At 42.2% G+C, this 17,171-nt stretch overlaps 1 protein-coding gene across 7 annotated transcripts in view; it reads right to left on the bottom strand.

Moving 5' to 3' along the window:
• The window catches only part of PPP2R2B (protein phosphatase 2 regulatory subunit Bbeta), a 437,083-nt gene that overhangs the window by 146,909 nt on the left and 273,003 nt on the right, over positions 1-17,171 (bottom strand). Inside the window, exons 1-3 of one of the 7 annotated variants that reach the window (XM_077326989.1) lie at positions 8,815-10,457; positions 8,191-8,405; positions 7,235-7,328 (exon numbers count right to left, since the gene is read on the bottom strand). The exons of 4 other annotated variants lie outside the window; for them this stretch is intronic. In XM_077326989.1, the coding sequence (XP_077183104.1) occupies positions 7,235-7,328; positions 8,191-8,405; positions 8,815-9,001 (496 nt within the window). In that variant the 5' untranslated portion in view covers positions 9,002-10,457. Of the gene's footprint in view, positions 1-7,234; positions 7,329-8,190; positions 8,406-8,814; positions 10,458-17,171 lie in introns of those variants that run through there. 2 more of the 7 variants (XM_077326991.1, XM_077326993.1) reach the window with 2 other exon arrangements.

The following is a 17,171-nucleotide window of genomic DNA, read 5'->3' on the forward strand; positions in this document are numbered from 1 at the left end:
TTCTTCATGTGTTGAAATCAGTGTGTTTAGGAAGGTGTTCTCTTTTTATAATTGCACAACAAATGGGGTGATAGCCCCCCAGAGGGCAGAAGCAGTCTTTCTCTGTTTTTATGTTTAGAAAAATGTCCTCTCTTCTACTCCAATAATACCTGTGAATAATCAAAATGAACACAGCCACCACTGAGCCATTCCAGGTTAACTCGGGACACTCTCAGGCATTCTAGTTTGATCCCGCTTGTCGCCTGCTACTTCAAACCCACCTTCATTTAACAGCCAACACAGCACAATATTAATTTGCATTCATATACATTTCTATTTGCATGATCTATAATTCATGATTTTTCTTTCCAAGACTCCAGCAGCATTTTTGTGGCAACTGAAGAAAGAAATTCTCATCCTCTCCTGACCCCTCCTTCTACTTGCTTTCCTACACATTCAATGCCTGGAGTGCACAGAATTCAAGGAAAACAGTTTCCATGGTGATCTTTTCCTTCTCCAAGTGGCAGATGATACCAGCCAGCAATTCTGTCCTTTCTGAAATGCATTAGTGTTCTTTATAGCTTTCATGCTAAATATATTGGAGACTGGATTTGATTCCATCAGCAGAAATATATTTTTATCAGGAAAAAATGGAAAAGAAAAAGTAGAACTCAGCATGAAGGTTTTTTTTTTCTGGGCCAATAAGCACCAAAGAGGATTCATTCACTGAATGCCTTATTCAGCAATGTGGGTGAGGTCCTATTTGGGCTGTGCTGGGAAATGCATGGCAATTAAAATGTCCACCACTTTTCCTTTCATCTACAGTAGGGGCTGAGATGGAATGAGAAAATATTTTGTGAGCATTTTGGGGGCCCTGTCAACAATTTAGGGAAAGAAATTTATCAGTAGTGAGATTCCCCTCATGTAGTACCTATTTACACTATCCATATCAACCTTTCCCCATTTAGGTCATGAAGGCTATGCTTCCTTACCCAGAAATATTCAGGCAGTATTCATAGTTTTATGTGTTCAACAAATTCAATTGGGCAGCCATGTTGGTCTGAAGCAGCAGTCCAGTGGCACCTTTAAGACCAACAAAGTTTTGTTCAAGGTATAAGGTCTTGTGGACATGCACACTTCTTCAGATACAATGAAGTGGAAATTACCAGTCCAGGTGAGCAGTAACTCAGCATACAGACTAATTAAGATCTTCTTTGAAGTGGGGGTGATTGGCTCTGTAGTTATCTCCTCAGCCTCCAGACCAGAGAAATACATTCCAATCTACATTTCAAATTCCATTACATTCTACCGTCCATTATGTTACATTACAATCTAATATTCTAATATCATATTCCAAATGAGATATAAAATAAAAAGAGGATGTAGGGCCCTTTCTGAGGGATTGGCAAGAAAACTGACGTAAAGGCTGAATGAGGTTAGCATATGTGGTGAGATAAAAAAAAATCCTTGTTAAGTACTGGAGATTCCATTGTTCCAGTGTTGTAATAAGTTAGCAATTTCCCTTTCTAGTCTGTTCCAGAAGTTCCTGGTTTTAAAAGAAACTGTACAGTTTTATTGAAATGATGATACTAACAAGCCAAAATTATACAAAGACATTGTGAAATGACATTTCATCCCAGGTAAGAGTTTGAAAGAATGTTGGATTTGCATTCTGTGAGTGCTTAGAGGCTAATATAAAACTAATTTGCAAAAGATCGAGCCAAGATTTTGACAAATAAATTTATTCAGCATTCCAGGATGCAAAATGTAACAATGTCCATTCATATGTTGATGGAGCTAGCTGGAAGTACAAAAGCTTCTGACCAGACACAGTCAGAAAGCACACATAAGCAACTGCTAGAATTTTCCACTAGCTAATGGAAAGGGAGAGGCCTGACAGGTGAATTTTTGTCCTATGTTAGGGAGGCATATGGTGGGTATCTCTGGTAGAGTCTGAGGTGTGTGAGAGACTCAAAGGAGAGAGGGAAGTCACTCAAATGGCCAAGACGAACACAAACATAAATAAAGTCTGAACACAGATCAGAAATTGTTATGAGTAAGCTGTCTATCACCTGCTGCACCATCTAACATTGAGTAAGTTTTTAGATCTAAGGATAGAGAATTCACGTAAGATATTTTAGATTTTTTCTTTGCTCAGATATTGCTAGTCAGAACGTGCTCAGCTGTATACATTTGCTTTCTGAACTCAATTGCAATGATTGCTTATTCAAGAAAACTTTTCTCCTTTTCCTAAAATCAGAGGGTTTTGGTCTTGCACCCACATATTAAATCCTAATGCATCACACTTAAGATACAGGGAGCCACCTTCCTAGGGATGAATAACTCTTAACATGTGAGATTTCCAGGTATTTTTCTACTTCTAGGATCATTTGGGTAGAAAAGAGAGTCCTGATTTGAAAAAGAGTCTCTTAATAGACAGAGGGTGTTGGGTTCTAACTTGGAAAGTCCAGCCTAGCCCAATCTTATCAGATTGTGGAAACTAAGCAAGGTTGACCCTTCTTAGTATTTGGATGGGAGACCAACAAGAAAGTCCAAGGTCATGATGCAAAGGCAGGCCATGGCAAATGATGTCTGAACCTCTCTTGCCTTGAAAGCCCTACAGGAGTCACCAGAAGTCAGCTGCAATTTGAAGGCATCACCTAGCGCCCAGTTAATCAAGAAATGCAATTCTAACACATCCTGGTAGTGTCGGTGAGACAGAATCTTTACAATGCCATTCCAAGCAGAGTTGTATCTTTCTAAGCTCAGCTGTAGCTGTAAGTGAGCAGAGGGGGGAAAACAAGCAGGAGAGATAAACTCCATGAGATCTAGAAGCGTGAGACCTGGACTGACAGAAAATTCCATCTTCCCTATTTCAAATACAGGTGCTTTCAGAGCTTGTTTTACTACAAAAGTAACTGGAAACATGATTATTAACCCTTAGCAGACACGATCCTATGCATATTTACAAAAAGCATCCTACTTTGTCCAATTGGATTTACTTTCAAATAATTTAGCATTGCAGGATTAAGAGTCCTACAGCTACAGTGCAAGACAATCAGCAAACAGAGGATTCCTCTCCTTCATATTCAGGGCAACAGAAGTCTGGACCATATAGATTTTCAAGGGATTGAAATGCTATCAGTCCGATGTCCAGTTATTGACTATCCCTTTCTTAATTATCAGGAAGCACAAATCAATTTTTAAAAAAAAAACAAGGTCATATGATTACAATTTTCACTCACAATCTCAACTATATATATACTAGAATTAAAGCCCGTTGTAGCTGATACAATGGGCGTTAGCAGGGGAAGGGGGGGAAATAGCAAAGAGAGAGAGAGGTAAAAATAAAGAGACTGATTAAGATAGAGAGAGCTTGGTGTTGGGAAGAGTAAGGGGAGGAGTTGTCCAGTCTGTAAGGGCATGAGGTTGAATATGTGTGTTTGGGGGGGGGGGGGGTTGTAGTGGTGTGATGGCAAATGCAGGCATGCATGTGGAGAGATGGGTGTCAAGAACCTGTGGTTTGGAATGTTTGTTGAGTGGGAGAGGACTGACCTTTGGGAATTGTGGCATAGTGGTTACAGATGAGCTTTCCAGAGCCATGTCTTCAGATATGTGAAGGGAAAATCAGACTGGAGACTCTTCTTAGGGGGAGCTTACATGGCAACCAATTCCTCCCAGTTCTGCATTCAGTGTCATTTCCCTTCTTGTGTGAATTAGGCCACAGACACCAAAATGTCCCCCTGCCCTAATCCACATGGGGTAGTCCCAATACATAGGTGTCCGCCCTGCTCCTTCTGCCTCCATTTTTTTTACTGTTATAGAATCATAGAATCAGAGTTGGAAGGGGCCATACGGGCCATCTAGTCCAACACCCTGCTCAGCGCAGGATCAGCCCAAAGCATCCTAAAGCATGCTGTTGATGTTGATATGTTATGTGCTCGCATGGCTCTTTCACTGTTGCCCCGTAGAAGAAGAGCTGGATTTTTGTATCCTGCTGTTTACTGCCCAAGGGAGTACAAACACCTTTTCCCTTCCTCTCCCCACAATAGACGATCTGTGAGGGATGTGATGCTGAGAGAGCTCGGAGAACTGGGAATGACCCACAGTCACCCATCAGGCCTCAGGTGTCTCAAAGCAGTTTACAATCACCTTCCCTTCCTCTCCCCATAACAGACTACTGCTCTAACAAGACTACAAAGATCATTGTTGTTTAACCAATTCTAACGGATTCCCCTGAAAAAGTCTGTTGTAAATTAGTAACCCATTTCAAGCATTTTTTATTTACCTTCAGCTTCTTTTTATACCATGTTTTCTACCTACCAAAACATGATCTCTTCATATTCAAAATACTAATTCAAAAATGCATTCAAAATAGTAATAAAATTACAACCAAAGAAACTAAAAAATGTGAAGGAAGAAGAGAGTTTTGAGTTGCCTATGCATGGAACAATCCAAACTGGTGATTATTAGCTTCTGGGGGTAGTGGTCTGATTTAAGTAATATTATGGGCAGGCTAAATAAAGTTTGATAGAAAATTCAGTTGGTGATCTAAGGAACTTTCTCCCAAACCTAGAATCATATAGTTGGAAGATACCTCCAGGGTTATATAGTCCAACCCCTGCCAACCCAGTGACCCCAATTTGATGCCTCAGTGATCCCCTCATGAAAAATCTCCAACTCCAGCCTGGCCTGAAGGAAATTCACCTGCTATCCCACAGTGTGATCAGCAATTTCCTGGGTATGCAAGGAAGGGTCACAAGAAGCAAGCACTGACACATCCCTTCCTGCCCACCCTCTCACAATCTGCCTCAGTTCATAAAATCAGCTTTTCTGTCGACTCGCTAGCCTCTCCTTCCAAAGAAGGGGAACTCATCACCTCCCAAAGAAGTCTGTTCAACCAAGGAACCAATCTAACTGTCAGGAACTTCTTCTGGATGTTTAGCCAAAAATTATTTTGAATTAATTTCAACCCATTGCTTCTGGTCTGATCCTCTGGAGCAACAGAAAATAACTACTCCATCCTCTGTGTGACAACCCTTCAAGTATTTGAAGATGGTCATCATATCACCTCTTGGTCATCTTCTCTCCAGGCTAAACAGACCAAGATCCCACCACCTTTCCTCATATGACTTGGTCTCCAAACCCCTCACCATCTTCATAGCCCTCCTCTTAGCATGCTCCAGTTTGTCTACATCTTTCTACAGTTGGGGTGCCCAAAGCTGAACACAATACTCCAAGTGAGGTCTAACCAGATACAGCTCAAAATCCTGTTTACCTTTTTAGCCACTGAGTCACACTGCTGACTCATGTTCAATATATGGTCTACTAAGACCCCCAGATCCTTTCCCTAAGTACTATTGCTAAGACAAGTCTTGCCCATACTAAATTGATACATATGTTTTTTCCTACCTAAATGAATAACTTTACATTTATCAATATTGAAATTACTTTTATTCATTTTAGCCCAGTTTTCTAGGCTGTCAAGATCATCCTGTATCCTGATTCTGTCTTTTGGTGTCTTTGCTACCCCTCCATTCTTTCATCCCAATCATTTATGATTATGCTGAACAACACAGGGCCCAGGACAGATCTCTGAAGCACTCCACTCATCACTCTTCCCCAAGAAGATGACAAACCATTTACAAGTACCTTTTGGGGATGATCTGTCAACCAGTTTTCGATCCACCAAACAGCAATATGACCCCATACAACATTTTACCAACTTGTTAATATGAATAATATGTGGAACCTTATCAAAAGCCTTACTGAAATCGAGGTAAACTATGTCTGCAGCATTCCCTTGATCTAGCAAGGTAGTAACTTTCTCAAAAAAAGAGATCAGGTTAGTCTGATATTACTTGTTGTTGAGAAAGCCATGCTGACTCTTGCATGTCAAGGACTGACTGCTGGATGATTTGCTCTAAATTTTTGCCAGCTATAGACATCAAGTTGATGGGTCGATAGGTACCCAGATCCTCCTTTTCCCACTTCTTGAAGATGGGGACAACATTCTGGCATTTCACTGGTTCTCCAATAATTGTCAATAATAATGGACATGGGCTTAAAAATTGTATCAGCAAGTTCTTTTAGTACAGTATTTGCTGGCATATAAGACTACTTTCCCCCCCTGAAAAACATGCCTCCAAGTGGGGGGTGGTCGTCCTATACGCCGGGTGCACTTCAGTTGGGATAGACAGAGCTGCCCATAGTGGCCCATAGTACTGTATTTTGAGTGGAAATGTTGGGGGGTCGTCTTATACGCCCAGTTGTCTTATACGCCGGCAAATACGGTATATACTTTGGCCTGAACAGAGCTGCCAGATCTTTCTCATTAATAGATACGGTGCTGTCTTTATGCAGCATCAGAAAAATGGCACTAATTAGAATATATGTATAAGTCACAAAAATTAATGTCCACAAGACCTGTTGGAGGGCAAAAATACATACTCTCCAATTTCTTTCTCACAAACTAGCCTTTAATACCAAGTGACAGGCTAGGTGGTAACTATATTTTCTGTAAAAAAGATTAGACAGAATTTCTAAAGGCCGTTTCAGAGGATGCGTAAAAACAAATGGACAAGAATAAGGAACAGAAATTTATCCTTCTTGTTCCCATTCTTTAGCGTGTCTTGGGGAGGGGGGTGTTGTGCTTCTCTCCCTAGGGGATTGAGAAATTCCTTTGCATTTGGAATCTGTACATGTCATCATGGGGAAGAAACATGCAGGTCCAAATTTTCTAACATCTGAAGCTACCTTAATCTGAATCAACCCCTCAAAGACAGAACTCAGACTGGCAGGGGCTCTCCAGAGTTTCTTTCACATCATTTACTGCCAGATCTTTTAACTGGGGATAGTGGAGACCTTTCAATTTGGGACTGTCTGCATGCCACTGGGCCCCTCCTTTAAGACAATTTTCAAGAACCCTACTGGAAAATGACTTCCAGTTAGTATTGAACCCTGAAAGTTTCTTTCTTTTACTATTATTAAAGACTGTAAACAAGGATTCCAAATGTGCAGCACACAATAAGCTGAGAAATATAATTTAAAATACCAATGCCAAATGGGGCTGCCAAATGATGAAGGATTTAGATCACTGAAATCCCAGATTACAAGATGCCAAATCCAGTTTAATGCTGATAAGTGTGGGATAATAACTCATTGGAAATAGCCAACCCCCAACCCGCAAGCTCACCAAACATCAGGGAAACGGCACTGAAAGATTTATTAAAGGAACAGGAGACTACATACTGACCAGGCTGAGTTATTGTAGAATAATCTCCAAGGTCTCCAGCCTGCTGTGTGTCGGTAATGAAGGCATCCAACGGGATGCTGCATGGTTCCAGAGGCTGTAGAAGAGAATCTAAATTGAAGAGAGCTTTTGGTGCTATTACAGAGGATAAAATAAACACATAGCAATAAAGGAAAAATTACAGGTATTGATGGGAATAGAACAGGAACAACGGAGGGGGCTTATTTATTATTTATTTATTCATATTTATATACCGCCCTCCCCGAAGGCTCAGGACACATGGACACAATTAACAGATTCTCAGGATACACCTGTCTTCCCTGGCTATTATATCAGATCCTAGAGATGGATACAAAATCCTCAAATGAACAGAGAGATCAAAATACACAGTCCTTGAAGTTTCTGTTTCAATAATGTGTGGGTGAAATGCTAGCAACAAAACAGCACACAACAAAAACATAGAGGTCTGTGATATATCATTAAAATGTTTGGCCTCTTAATACCTTATTATGCATAAAGATTTGAACTCACTGTCTTCAACTAACTTTTCAACACAGTGTTTTAAAATAAAACTTATTATATGGTCAGCGCCTGCAATAAGGAACTTAGTAAGGGGTTGGACTAGATGACACTGGAAGTCCCTTCCAACCCTATGATTCTATGATCAAATCAATTACCACTTGCTCAAGTGGGGCTTCAATCATGGACATGGGCATCAATGACGCCCTTGATACCGGACGGTTGGTTGTTCTCTGGCAGAGTTTACAGGTCTGGCAATGTAGGAAGGTATCTTTGTCCATGGAGGTCCATGATGGTCATGGGCCATGCACAGCACCTACTCCCAGTATTTGGTGGGTACTAGGAGTTGTTGATCCTCCCCGTTCTCCCGGCCACCACCTAAACCACCCTGGGGTAACCCTTTGAGCCCTTCACATATCCACCACCTCAACCTCGCTTACTGCTATGATATTGCGGAGTCCATCCAATGAGGTATCCTCCTGTTGGGCTTCACAAAAGGCTGGATCGCCTTGCCACCGGTGGTCCTCTTCTGACAATGCTGACAATACTCTGGCTGCGAGGAGCCTTCTTCCAGGTCCTCTTCCCAGGCTTTCTTTCGGGTTCTCTTCCGAGATGGAACTGCCTGTATCCAGGATGGCTCTTGATGGGTGGCCCTCTAATAGAATGCACATGATTATGGGGCAGGGTTTCACCCTTGGAGTGCAGACCTGTAGGCTATAATCCCAACCCATCATCAGACAATCTTTGTGAAAGTGGCCCCATAGTACGCATGTGAAGCGGAGTCCCCTTTCCATTTCAGCAACCCGAGTTGGGCGGTAGGGTTAGTGGGCAGGCTGATGGGCTGGGGCCTCTCCCTCCAGAGGGCCCTCTTCTGTCTGCATGGGTTCCCAGAGGAATCCTCCAGTTCCTCCAGGGATTCTCCCCAGTCGTCATGGTGCCCTGGTGTAGCCCCCCCCCCCACGCCCGGTTGGCCTCTCTACCAGGGCCAGATCCTGGCGGTCCTGTAGGCCGAGGGGTAGTTGTGCTCAAGTCGGTCCAGGTGGGATCTTTTCCTCAATCTTTACCTTCAGCTGCCAAGAAGTTCTCTAGCAAGGTAACCACTGTGATGAGGTTGGCTGGCCTGAAGCAGGAGATCCAGCGATGGGCGCAGTGTGGCAGCAAATCAACGAGCCTCTGTCCATCATCTTTTTCGGGCTGCATCCAGTGGATTGTGCTGTCTTTAAGCATTGCCACCCAGGCTCGGGGTTGCATCCCCAGTTGGTAGGTGGTTGCCCTTAGTTTCTGTCAAAGCGTCTCCAGGGAGACCTCGTAATAGTAAAGAATGGCTTTTTTGACTTTTTTGAAGTCTCCCACCCCAACTCGATCCATCAGGGCGGCCTGACCCTCACCTATAAAATAGAGTCCTAGCAAGTAAGCCCACTGTGGGGAAGACCAATGGGCCGCCTCAGTGGTCCTCTCAAAAGTCTCCGAGTATATGTCTATCTCGTGGCTTACTCCTCCAAAAAGGCTGATATTTCCTTCCCAGCCCTCGGCAGAGCTCCCACAATCTAGTGGGCCTTAGAATAACTCGGGTGCTAACCTACCTGGGGGAGAGACAGAAGGTGGGGTATGGGCTTCTTTAGCATGGCCCCAGAGCCCACATTCTCCGCAATTTTGTCATGCCACAGCACCACAGCAGCTAGGGCTCCCCCTAGTGCCTGGTCTGCGGTCTGCAGTCCAGCACTCCCTTTCAGAGCACTCCCTTTCAGATAGGAGGGGGTGTGGGGTTGTCTTCCTCCAAAGTGGACTCTTCCCACTACCCTCATTTGAAATGGTCATCTACCACTAGAGAGTTTAAGGACCTCCTCCAGCTGTCCTGGAACTCTTCCCCTCCTGGGTCTCTCTCATCCTCCGTCTTTGTTCCCGCCTCTCCTATTTTGACCTCCATCTTTCTTTTGTTCACTCTGTCTCCTCTTTGGGTCTTCAGCGCTCCTCTCTCTTGCATCTGACCCCACCTGTTTCCAGCTGCTTTCCTTTTATCTCCCTTTTCATTCCTATCCCTACCCCTTAGTTTCCCACTCCCAAATTTTTAAGAATACTGCCCTCAGAGTCCGTGTCTTCCCAGCAGCCTCTAGAGTGGGGCCGCCAGATCATGCACTGTTTCTCCTGGGCTTGCTCACTGTTGCAGGCAGGGCCACTGTTGGGCTATGTCCTAGAGTCATGCTCCTCTGGAGCATCGTGGGACTCTGATCCCTGGCATGGCTTTGGTGGGGTGTTGTGGGACTCTGGTGGCAGCTGCACTGCTGCTGGTGCTGTTCTGGGGGAGGCTGGCTCCTCTTTGGACCTTTTGCTGAGCCTTAGCCACTTCCTGGGTGTTGCAGGCAGCAGTGGCAGCCCTTGGTCCTCTGCCTCCCACAATTCTCCTTCGCTGTTTGACCTCCACCCAGAGCCCATCCCAGCAGTTGCGGTGACTTTCAGGTGGATCTGGATGGAGGCAGCAACAAGGGGAAATAGCATTGGCCCTGTGACACCCCACACACACACACCTGGTGGTGGGGGCGGCAGTAATGTTTGGGCTCCTGGCTGGGAGAGACTGGACATTGGCATTTGAAGATACCTGTGCAACTCAACAGAGATTGTGAAAGTAACAATCCCAGAGTTTTACCAGTCCTAACATTTGATCCAAATCCTTCTGTAAGATATCTTTTTTATGACCACGCCCTGCTGTGAACTACAGCAGGGGTAGTCAACCTGTGGTCCTCCAGATGTTCATGGACTACAATTCCCATGAGCCCCTGCCAGCATTTGCTGGCAGGGGCTCATGGGAATTGTAGTCCATGAACATCTGGAGGACCACAGGTTGACTACCCCTAAACTACAGAATCAGCTATCAGTCTTTTGTAAATGGCAGCACTGGCTAACCCTTAGGACAAGCATTCCTAACTTTCTGAATCTGTGGGTGCCTTTGAAATACTGACATAGTATTTGTAGCAGCCATGTTGTGGTGAGCACAACTACAACATGGTCAGTACAGATGCCAGAACCACACACAAAAAGGAAGACAAATGTCAGAAGAGGATGAATTTTTAAAAAATACACTGAGAGAGGTAATGAAAACAATATTATGGTGGCAGCTGCCACTAAAACAATATTAGTTTAACCTACATAGACAATCAGATCTTCAGTAGCAAATATGAAGTCCTGGGCTGATTCTGCACTTACTTTAGTTTATCCCATTGTGCATCCTGCTGAATTCAGATAGATTTAAACTTGGTTCTTCCTCTATCCCCTCCCCCATTGAAACAAAAAGTGTCCTGCATGTGATTGGGGAAGCTCAGAATGGGGGTGGGGGGAGCCAAGCACAGCAGGAGCCTCTTTCTTTTCTTGAAAGGGGGGGGGGAGTATTGGAGACAGCAAAGGGGGAGGGAAGGTAAAGGTAAAGGTAAAGGTATCCCCTGTGCAAGCACCGAGTCATGTCTGACCCTTGGGGTGACGCCCTCCAGCGTTTTCATGGCAGACTCAATACGGGGTGGTTTGCCAGTGCCTTCCCCAGTCATTACCGTTTACCCCCCAGCAAGCTGGGTACTCATTTTACCGACCTCGGAAGGATGGAAGGCTGAGTCAACCTTGAGCCGGCTGCTGGGATTGAACTCCCAGCCTCATGGGCAAAGCTTTCAGACGGCTGCCTTACCACTCTGCGCCACAAGAGGCTCTTAAGGGGGAGGGAATCAAGAGCCAAATGTTTGCTGAGAGAATGTAGGGCTTCTGGAGTGCAGTCACTTTAAAACCAAATCTTTGAACTGACGCCCTGGCCAATCAGGATAGACTACAGTGAGGCAACAAGTTCATTCAGAAAAAACAGGAAGCTGTACTATTCCTGATGTAGGTTTTTCACATGTAGAGGCTTTTATCCACTCCACTGTATTGCAGGGGGAAAGTAGGGTCACCACGATTCAATCATGCATGTTGCAGAGGGAAGATTTAAAGCACCCCAAATCAAAATGCAAATCAAATTCAGTGTAGACGGGAGGGATTCATTTGAACTGGGACTAGGTAAAAAGACCCATGCAGACTACACCCTACTGGGCAAAATCCCCAATGGTTCTCACCCACTTCTATAAACACTTGGTGGGCAGCAAGAAAGGTATTGGCGGTCACCATGATGCTCACAGACATCACATCAGGAACCCCTGCCTTCGGATCATGCTTGGAGAGAAGCTCAAGGACCTGCTGTTCATTCCATCTGGTTCTGCAGGCACCTTGTCAAATGAAATTCCACACACAGCTGACAGCAGAGGCTATTTAAAGAATCATAGGAGAAATCTGCTAGGAGAGAGATGGGGAAATTTTTTGAAAAGTACAGTAATATTGCTCCCTGCTTCCCCCATTAGGTCCTCTCAACCATGTCTCTCTGGTAGCCTTCTTCCAGCCACCATCGTGTCTTACTGTTTCTTCACCCAATTAACTGTATTAAAAAATCCAGTGCACTATCTATACACAGTTGTTTCAAGCACCATCAAAAATGGCCCACTGCGTTGCCAGGGAGCTCTAGCAGCCATTGATCAGAGGCTGAATGCCTCACCACAAAGATAAGTCCAAACACAACAATTCACTATCCAGCATTATTGCTAGGAGAGAAGACAAGCAGGTATGTAGGACAATTAAAAGCTAGCAAAAACAAGAATAACAGTTTCCAATCAAAGGCCCAGGGCACGACTTAGAAAGGTTTACGCCTATGTCGTGAGGTAAAATTAAAGACAGGGATTGTTGCAAGAGACAGGGGGGAAGAGGATGGTCATGTTGAAGCCTGAAGAAGTTAATGTTCTTTGCCCTCTACTCCATACTCCTGAATGATTCCCTGCAAAGGGCACCAGCATACATATTAGACAATTCTCAGGTCATGTTAGCAGCAGATTCTGGCAAACATGATCATTCCACATGAATAGTATTTACATCTTTGGGGGAATTCAGAAGGGAAGGAATAGCTCCTCTTCAGCATTAAATTATTAGCAATTTAATAAATTAAAAGCTACCACATTTTTGGACTTCTAGGAACATGGCAAAGTGACAGGACTGAATTGAAGGTCCTCCCCAACAGGCAAGATAAAGTCCAAGTAGCTGGACGAGACTGTGGGAAACACGCAAACTTCTCCCCGGAGACCTCCCCTGACAGCCTCTGGCATTGGGGAATGCACTGAATCAGTGGGGCTCCTAGACGAGATCCCCTCGACATGAACAAGAACAGGAAGTGGCAATCAACAGCTGACCCAGCTTAACTTTATCATGGAATGCCTCTCTCAATATCTAGAGAGGTAGGAAGTGTTTGAACATAACAGAGCCAGCACTTCTAAGCATCAAGGGGGCACTACAATTGGGCTCAAGATATAATTTGCCTCTTACTCTTTCTTTCATCTTTGAGAAACAAACAAGAAGAGCAGGAAAAGCCAAGGCAAGAAGGAAAAATTAGACCAATTCTGGGTCTCTCAGAGTTTAACATCCCAAGTGACGAACATAGAGATCTTACCAAATACTTATGCTGACCATGCACCCTTACAAATAACCACGTTCATCGTAAGGATAGGCAGACGATGGCATTTGAAAAATTACATTCTAAAAGATTGGAAAACTGCCAAACAAAAGTAAAACAGTTTTTCAAATTAAATCATACAGAAGGAATGAAACACCTCATCATCTGGGAAGTGAGCAAAGCCTTCTTAAGAGGGAGATTAATCAGCTGTCAGTCTTTTATAAAAAAGAAAAGAAGGGAAACAGTATCTGGTATCTTGGACTGACTGCAAATTCTTGAGACTAAAAACCAAAAAAATAAAACCCATCTAAAAAGCTACTGAATGAAATCAGGAATCTCAAAACTCAAAGAGACCTTCTTGAGACAGAAGAAATGTGGAAAAAAACCTAAAGGAAAAAAAAATCTGAATTGGCAGACAAACCAGGAAAATTCTTAGCATATAGATTGAGAAATGAAAAGGAAGAAAAAACATATCCTCGCTGAAAGTAGGAAATCAAGAATACAACACATACAACAATGCTTTCTTAATTATTTCAATAAATTATATGAAGCCCCAAGGGTGGGAAATGTATTCATACAAGAGCATCAAAAGCTTTTAAAAATCAAAGAATATCAGCACAAAAAATTGAGGATGCCATAATATCTCTGAAATCAGGCAAACCAGATGAGCTTCCAGCTTAATTTTATATAAACATGAAACATGAAATATCCCTACCTCTACAGCACACAATGAATGAAATTATCAACAACAATATAGAAACACTTCCAGAATCCTGGCAGCAAGCCTATATATCGCTGGGCCCCAAAGAAGGTGCAGATACCACAGTCCTATAGACCAATTTCTCTACTTAATGTAGATTACAAAATTTTCACAAAAATCCTGGCCAAGAGACTGATGAAAGTTATAACCGAAATCATACATGATGACCAAACTGGATTCATACCAGAAAGACAGATGAAAGACTATGTTAGTTTTGCCTTGAATGCTCTAGATTTGGCAAAGTCAAGAGATTTAGTTGCAGTGTTTGTATTTTTAGATATGGAAAAAGCCTTCAATACCGTCAGTTGGAATTACCTGATAACAGTACTTCAACAGATGGAATGAGGAACAAACTTTGAGAGATTGATACAATGAATTTACTCTAAGCAAGAAACTAGGGTTCTGGTGAATGGTATGGTAACAGAGGAAAAAATCCAAATTGGCAAAGGAACAAGACAAGGATGTCAGCTTACTCCGCTTTTATTTAATATAATATTGGAAACATTGGCAAATAAATTAAGAGCAAATGAGAAAATCATTGGAATTATAGTGGACAATCAAGAATTCAAGATAAGAAGCTATGGAGACAATGTCCTACTAACACTGCAAAACCAGAAGAATCAATTACTATGGTGATGGATCATACACAAAATTCTGGTCAGGTGTCAAGCTATGGAATTAACAGGATGAAGACAAAAAAATCTCTATCAACAGATGATATATTAAAAAAACACAGCGATAAGGAAATCAACATGATGCAATGTCAACCCAGACAAAATCAAGTATCTAGGTATATACCTAGACATGGACCTTAAGAAAATAATTCAGAACAATTATTTGAAAACATGGAATCATATAGTCTAAGCAAAAACTAACATGATAAGCAAGAATTGTGGCAATTAAAATGAGAGTGCTACCTAACATGAACTTTTTGTTTCAAGCCCTCCCTCTGGACATTAAGAAAAAAACCATACAGAACTGACAAAAAGATATAAATAAATGTATAAGGAGCAACAAGTGGCCTAGAATAACCATCAAGGTTCTGCAGGATGACAGGTCAAGGGGTGGGATGGGAGTACCCAACCTCAAACCGTATTATCATGCTGCAGTCTAACCTGGCTTGCAGTCTGGATCAACAACCCATTAAAGAGAGACCTTGAACTGGAGAAAATCAATCTAAAACAGGGCCTGCATAATTTGCTCTGGCCATAAGATCAGGGAAAACTAAGGAAATCTCTTGAAGGTATGGAGGAAATATAAGGATAGAGTAACTTCCAGATTCCCGTTACTGAAATCTCCAGTAGAGGCATATACAACACATAGTCAACAACAGAAATTAGGAGTATTGAAATATCTGGATTTCATAATAAGGGCAAATAAAGACCTATTCCCAGATGATACAAGAACACAAAAATCTGAACTGGTTCACACATCAGCAACTAGTCTCTAGTTGAAAATCAGAAATGGGAAGTTAAAAAAATCTGTCCAGCGAGAGCACTGAATTTGAAATGATAATAAAAAAGCATAAACCCCACTTGCTAAGCCGAAATTACAAACATCTGCTTAAAATGGAAACAGATAGTGAACAAGTAAAAAGCTGTATGATTAAATGGATGCAGAACTTTGGCCAAAACACGTTAGAAGAATGGAAACAACTCTGGAAAAAGAACATCAAGTTTACAAAGTGCCAATCATTAAGGGAAGGAAGTTTCAAAATGTTTTACAGATGACACATAACCTCTAAAGTATTAGCTAAAATCTCTCCAGAGGCCGATAGCAGATGCTGGAGATGTAAAAAGACAATAGGATCATTTTATCATATGTGGTGGAAATGTGAAGTTGTTCATAAATTTTGGGTTAAGATACATGGGTTGATGCAAAAAATTATAAAATGTATATTTCCAATGAATCCTAAATATATGCTGTTATATTTTTTTCTCCCAATCTTTCGAAGCAGCAAAGAGAAATATTCTTTTACACTACCGCTAGACTGATAGTAGCGACAAGATGGAAGAAGCCGTCCCTACCAGGAGAAGATGAATGGATACATAACATGGGTGAATTTGTATCGATGGCAAAGCTGACAAACATCCTAAACCAAGAGTCATCGGAAGAGTTCCTGCAACGCTGGAAATGCCTGTTAAAATGCCAAATTATGCAATGAACACTATCAAAATTAATATACCATGTGTTAGATGAGACTGTAGATGGAAAAATATGTATCCCCAACATCCTAATTCCCTTATTACATGGCATCTTCCACCTTTATTCTGGTAAAATTATTCTGGGGGCATTTTCCTATCAGATTTGGGAGCCAAAATGCCTTCAAAGCAAAGTAATTCAACTTGTATCAGTGTTATGGATAGCTCAGGAGAAGCACAAGGAGACTGACACTTTGCAAGGAGACTGACACTTTTCAAGTGGGTTTCATTATGTTCCACTACTTGTGGTTCTTGCTACTAGTTGCAAAAACAAAGAGGTTACATTACAACATTTAATTTTGTTAGTTTTAGATGCAAACTGGAGGGAAAAGCTTTGTAAGAGGAACGGATTTTCTGTGTGACCATCACAGATGGCCCTTCAAGACATACAAATCAAACTTATTAATTGCTTTAAAGCTCTTGTTCTTATTAAAATTCTTCTGTGCATATTATATCCCAGGTCAGCCTAAACAAAGATTTTATAGCACTTCTGTAACATAATTAAATCTGTCTGAGCTTCAATAAGTTTCTGGGGAAATTAATGAGATAAAAGAAGAGCCAATGAGAACAAAATTTCATTTTCTCTTGATGTATGAACATTTCACAAGCAAATCTCAAAGATCATAACAGCAGCAAGGGTCATATTGCTTGACATTTCTGTTGGCAGAGGAAAGGATAGTTTGTGCTGATTCTCCCTCCCACTAGTGACTGCACATTTTCCCCTCCACATTGCTCTTGGGAAGAAATCCACTGATGCACAGGAGCATGATTTTCAGGGGATCAGAAAACTACACAGGGAAAGAGAAAATGCCTTGTTTCAGTGCAACTCCACTCATGCTGGTCAGGATTCAAGACACAGATCAGATGGAATAGCAAACCAGAGTTTGTAGATATCTGAACGAACTGAGATCTGCTTCTTATTTTGCATGCAATGAAATAAGTTATTTCCTGGTA

The sequence above is a fragment of the Paroedura picta genome, chromosome 3 (genome assembly GCF_049243985.1).
Source record: "Paroedura picta isolate Pp20150507F chromosome 3, Ppicta_v3.0, whole genome shotgun sequence".
NCBI lineage: Eukaryota > Metazoa > Chordata > Lepidosauria > Squamata > Gekkonidae > Paroedura > Paroedura picta.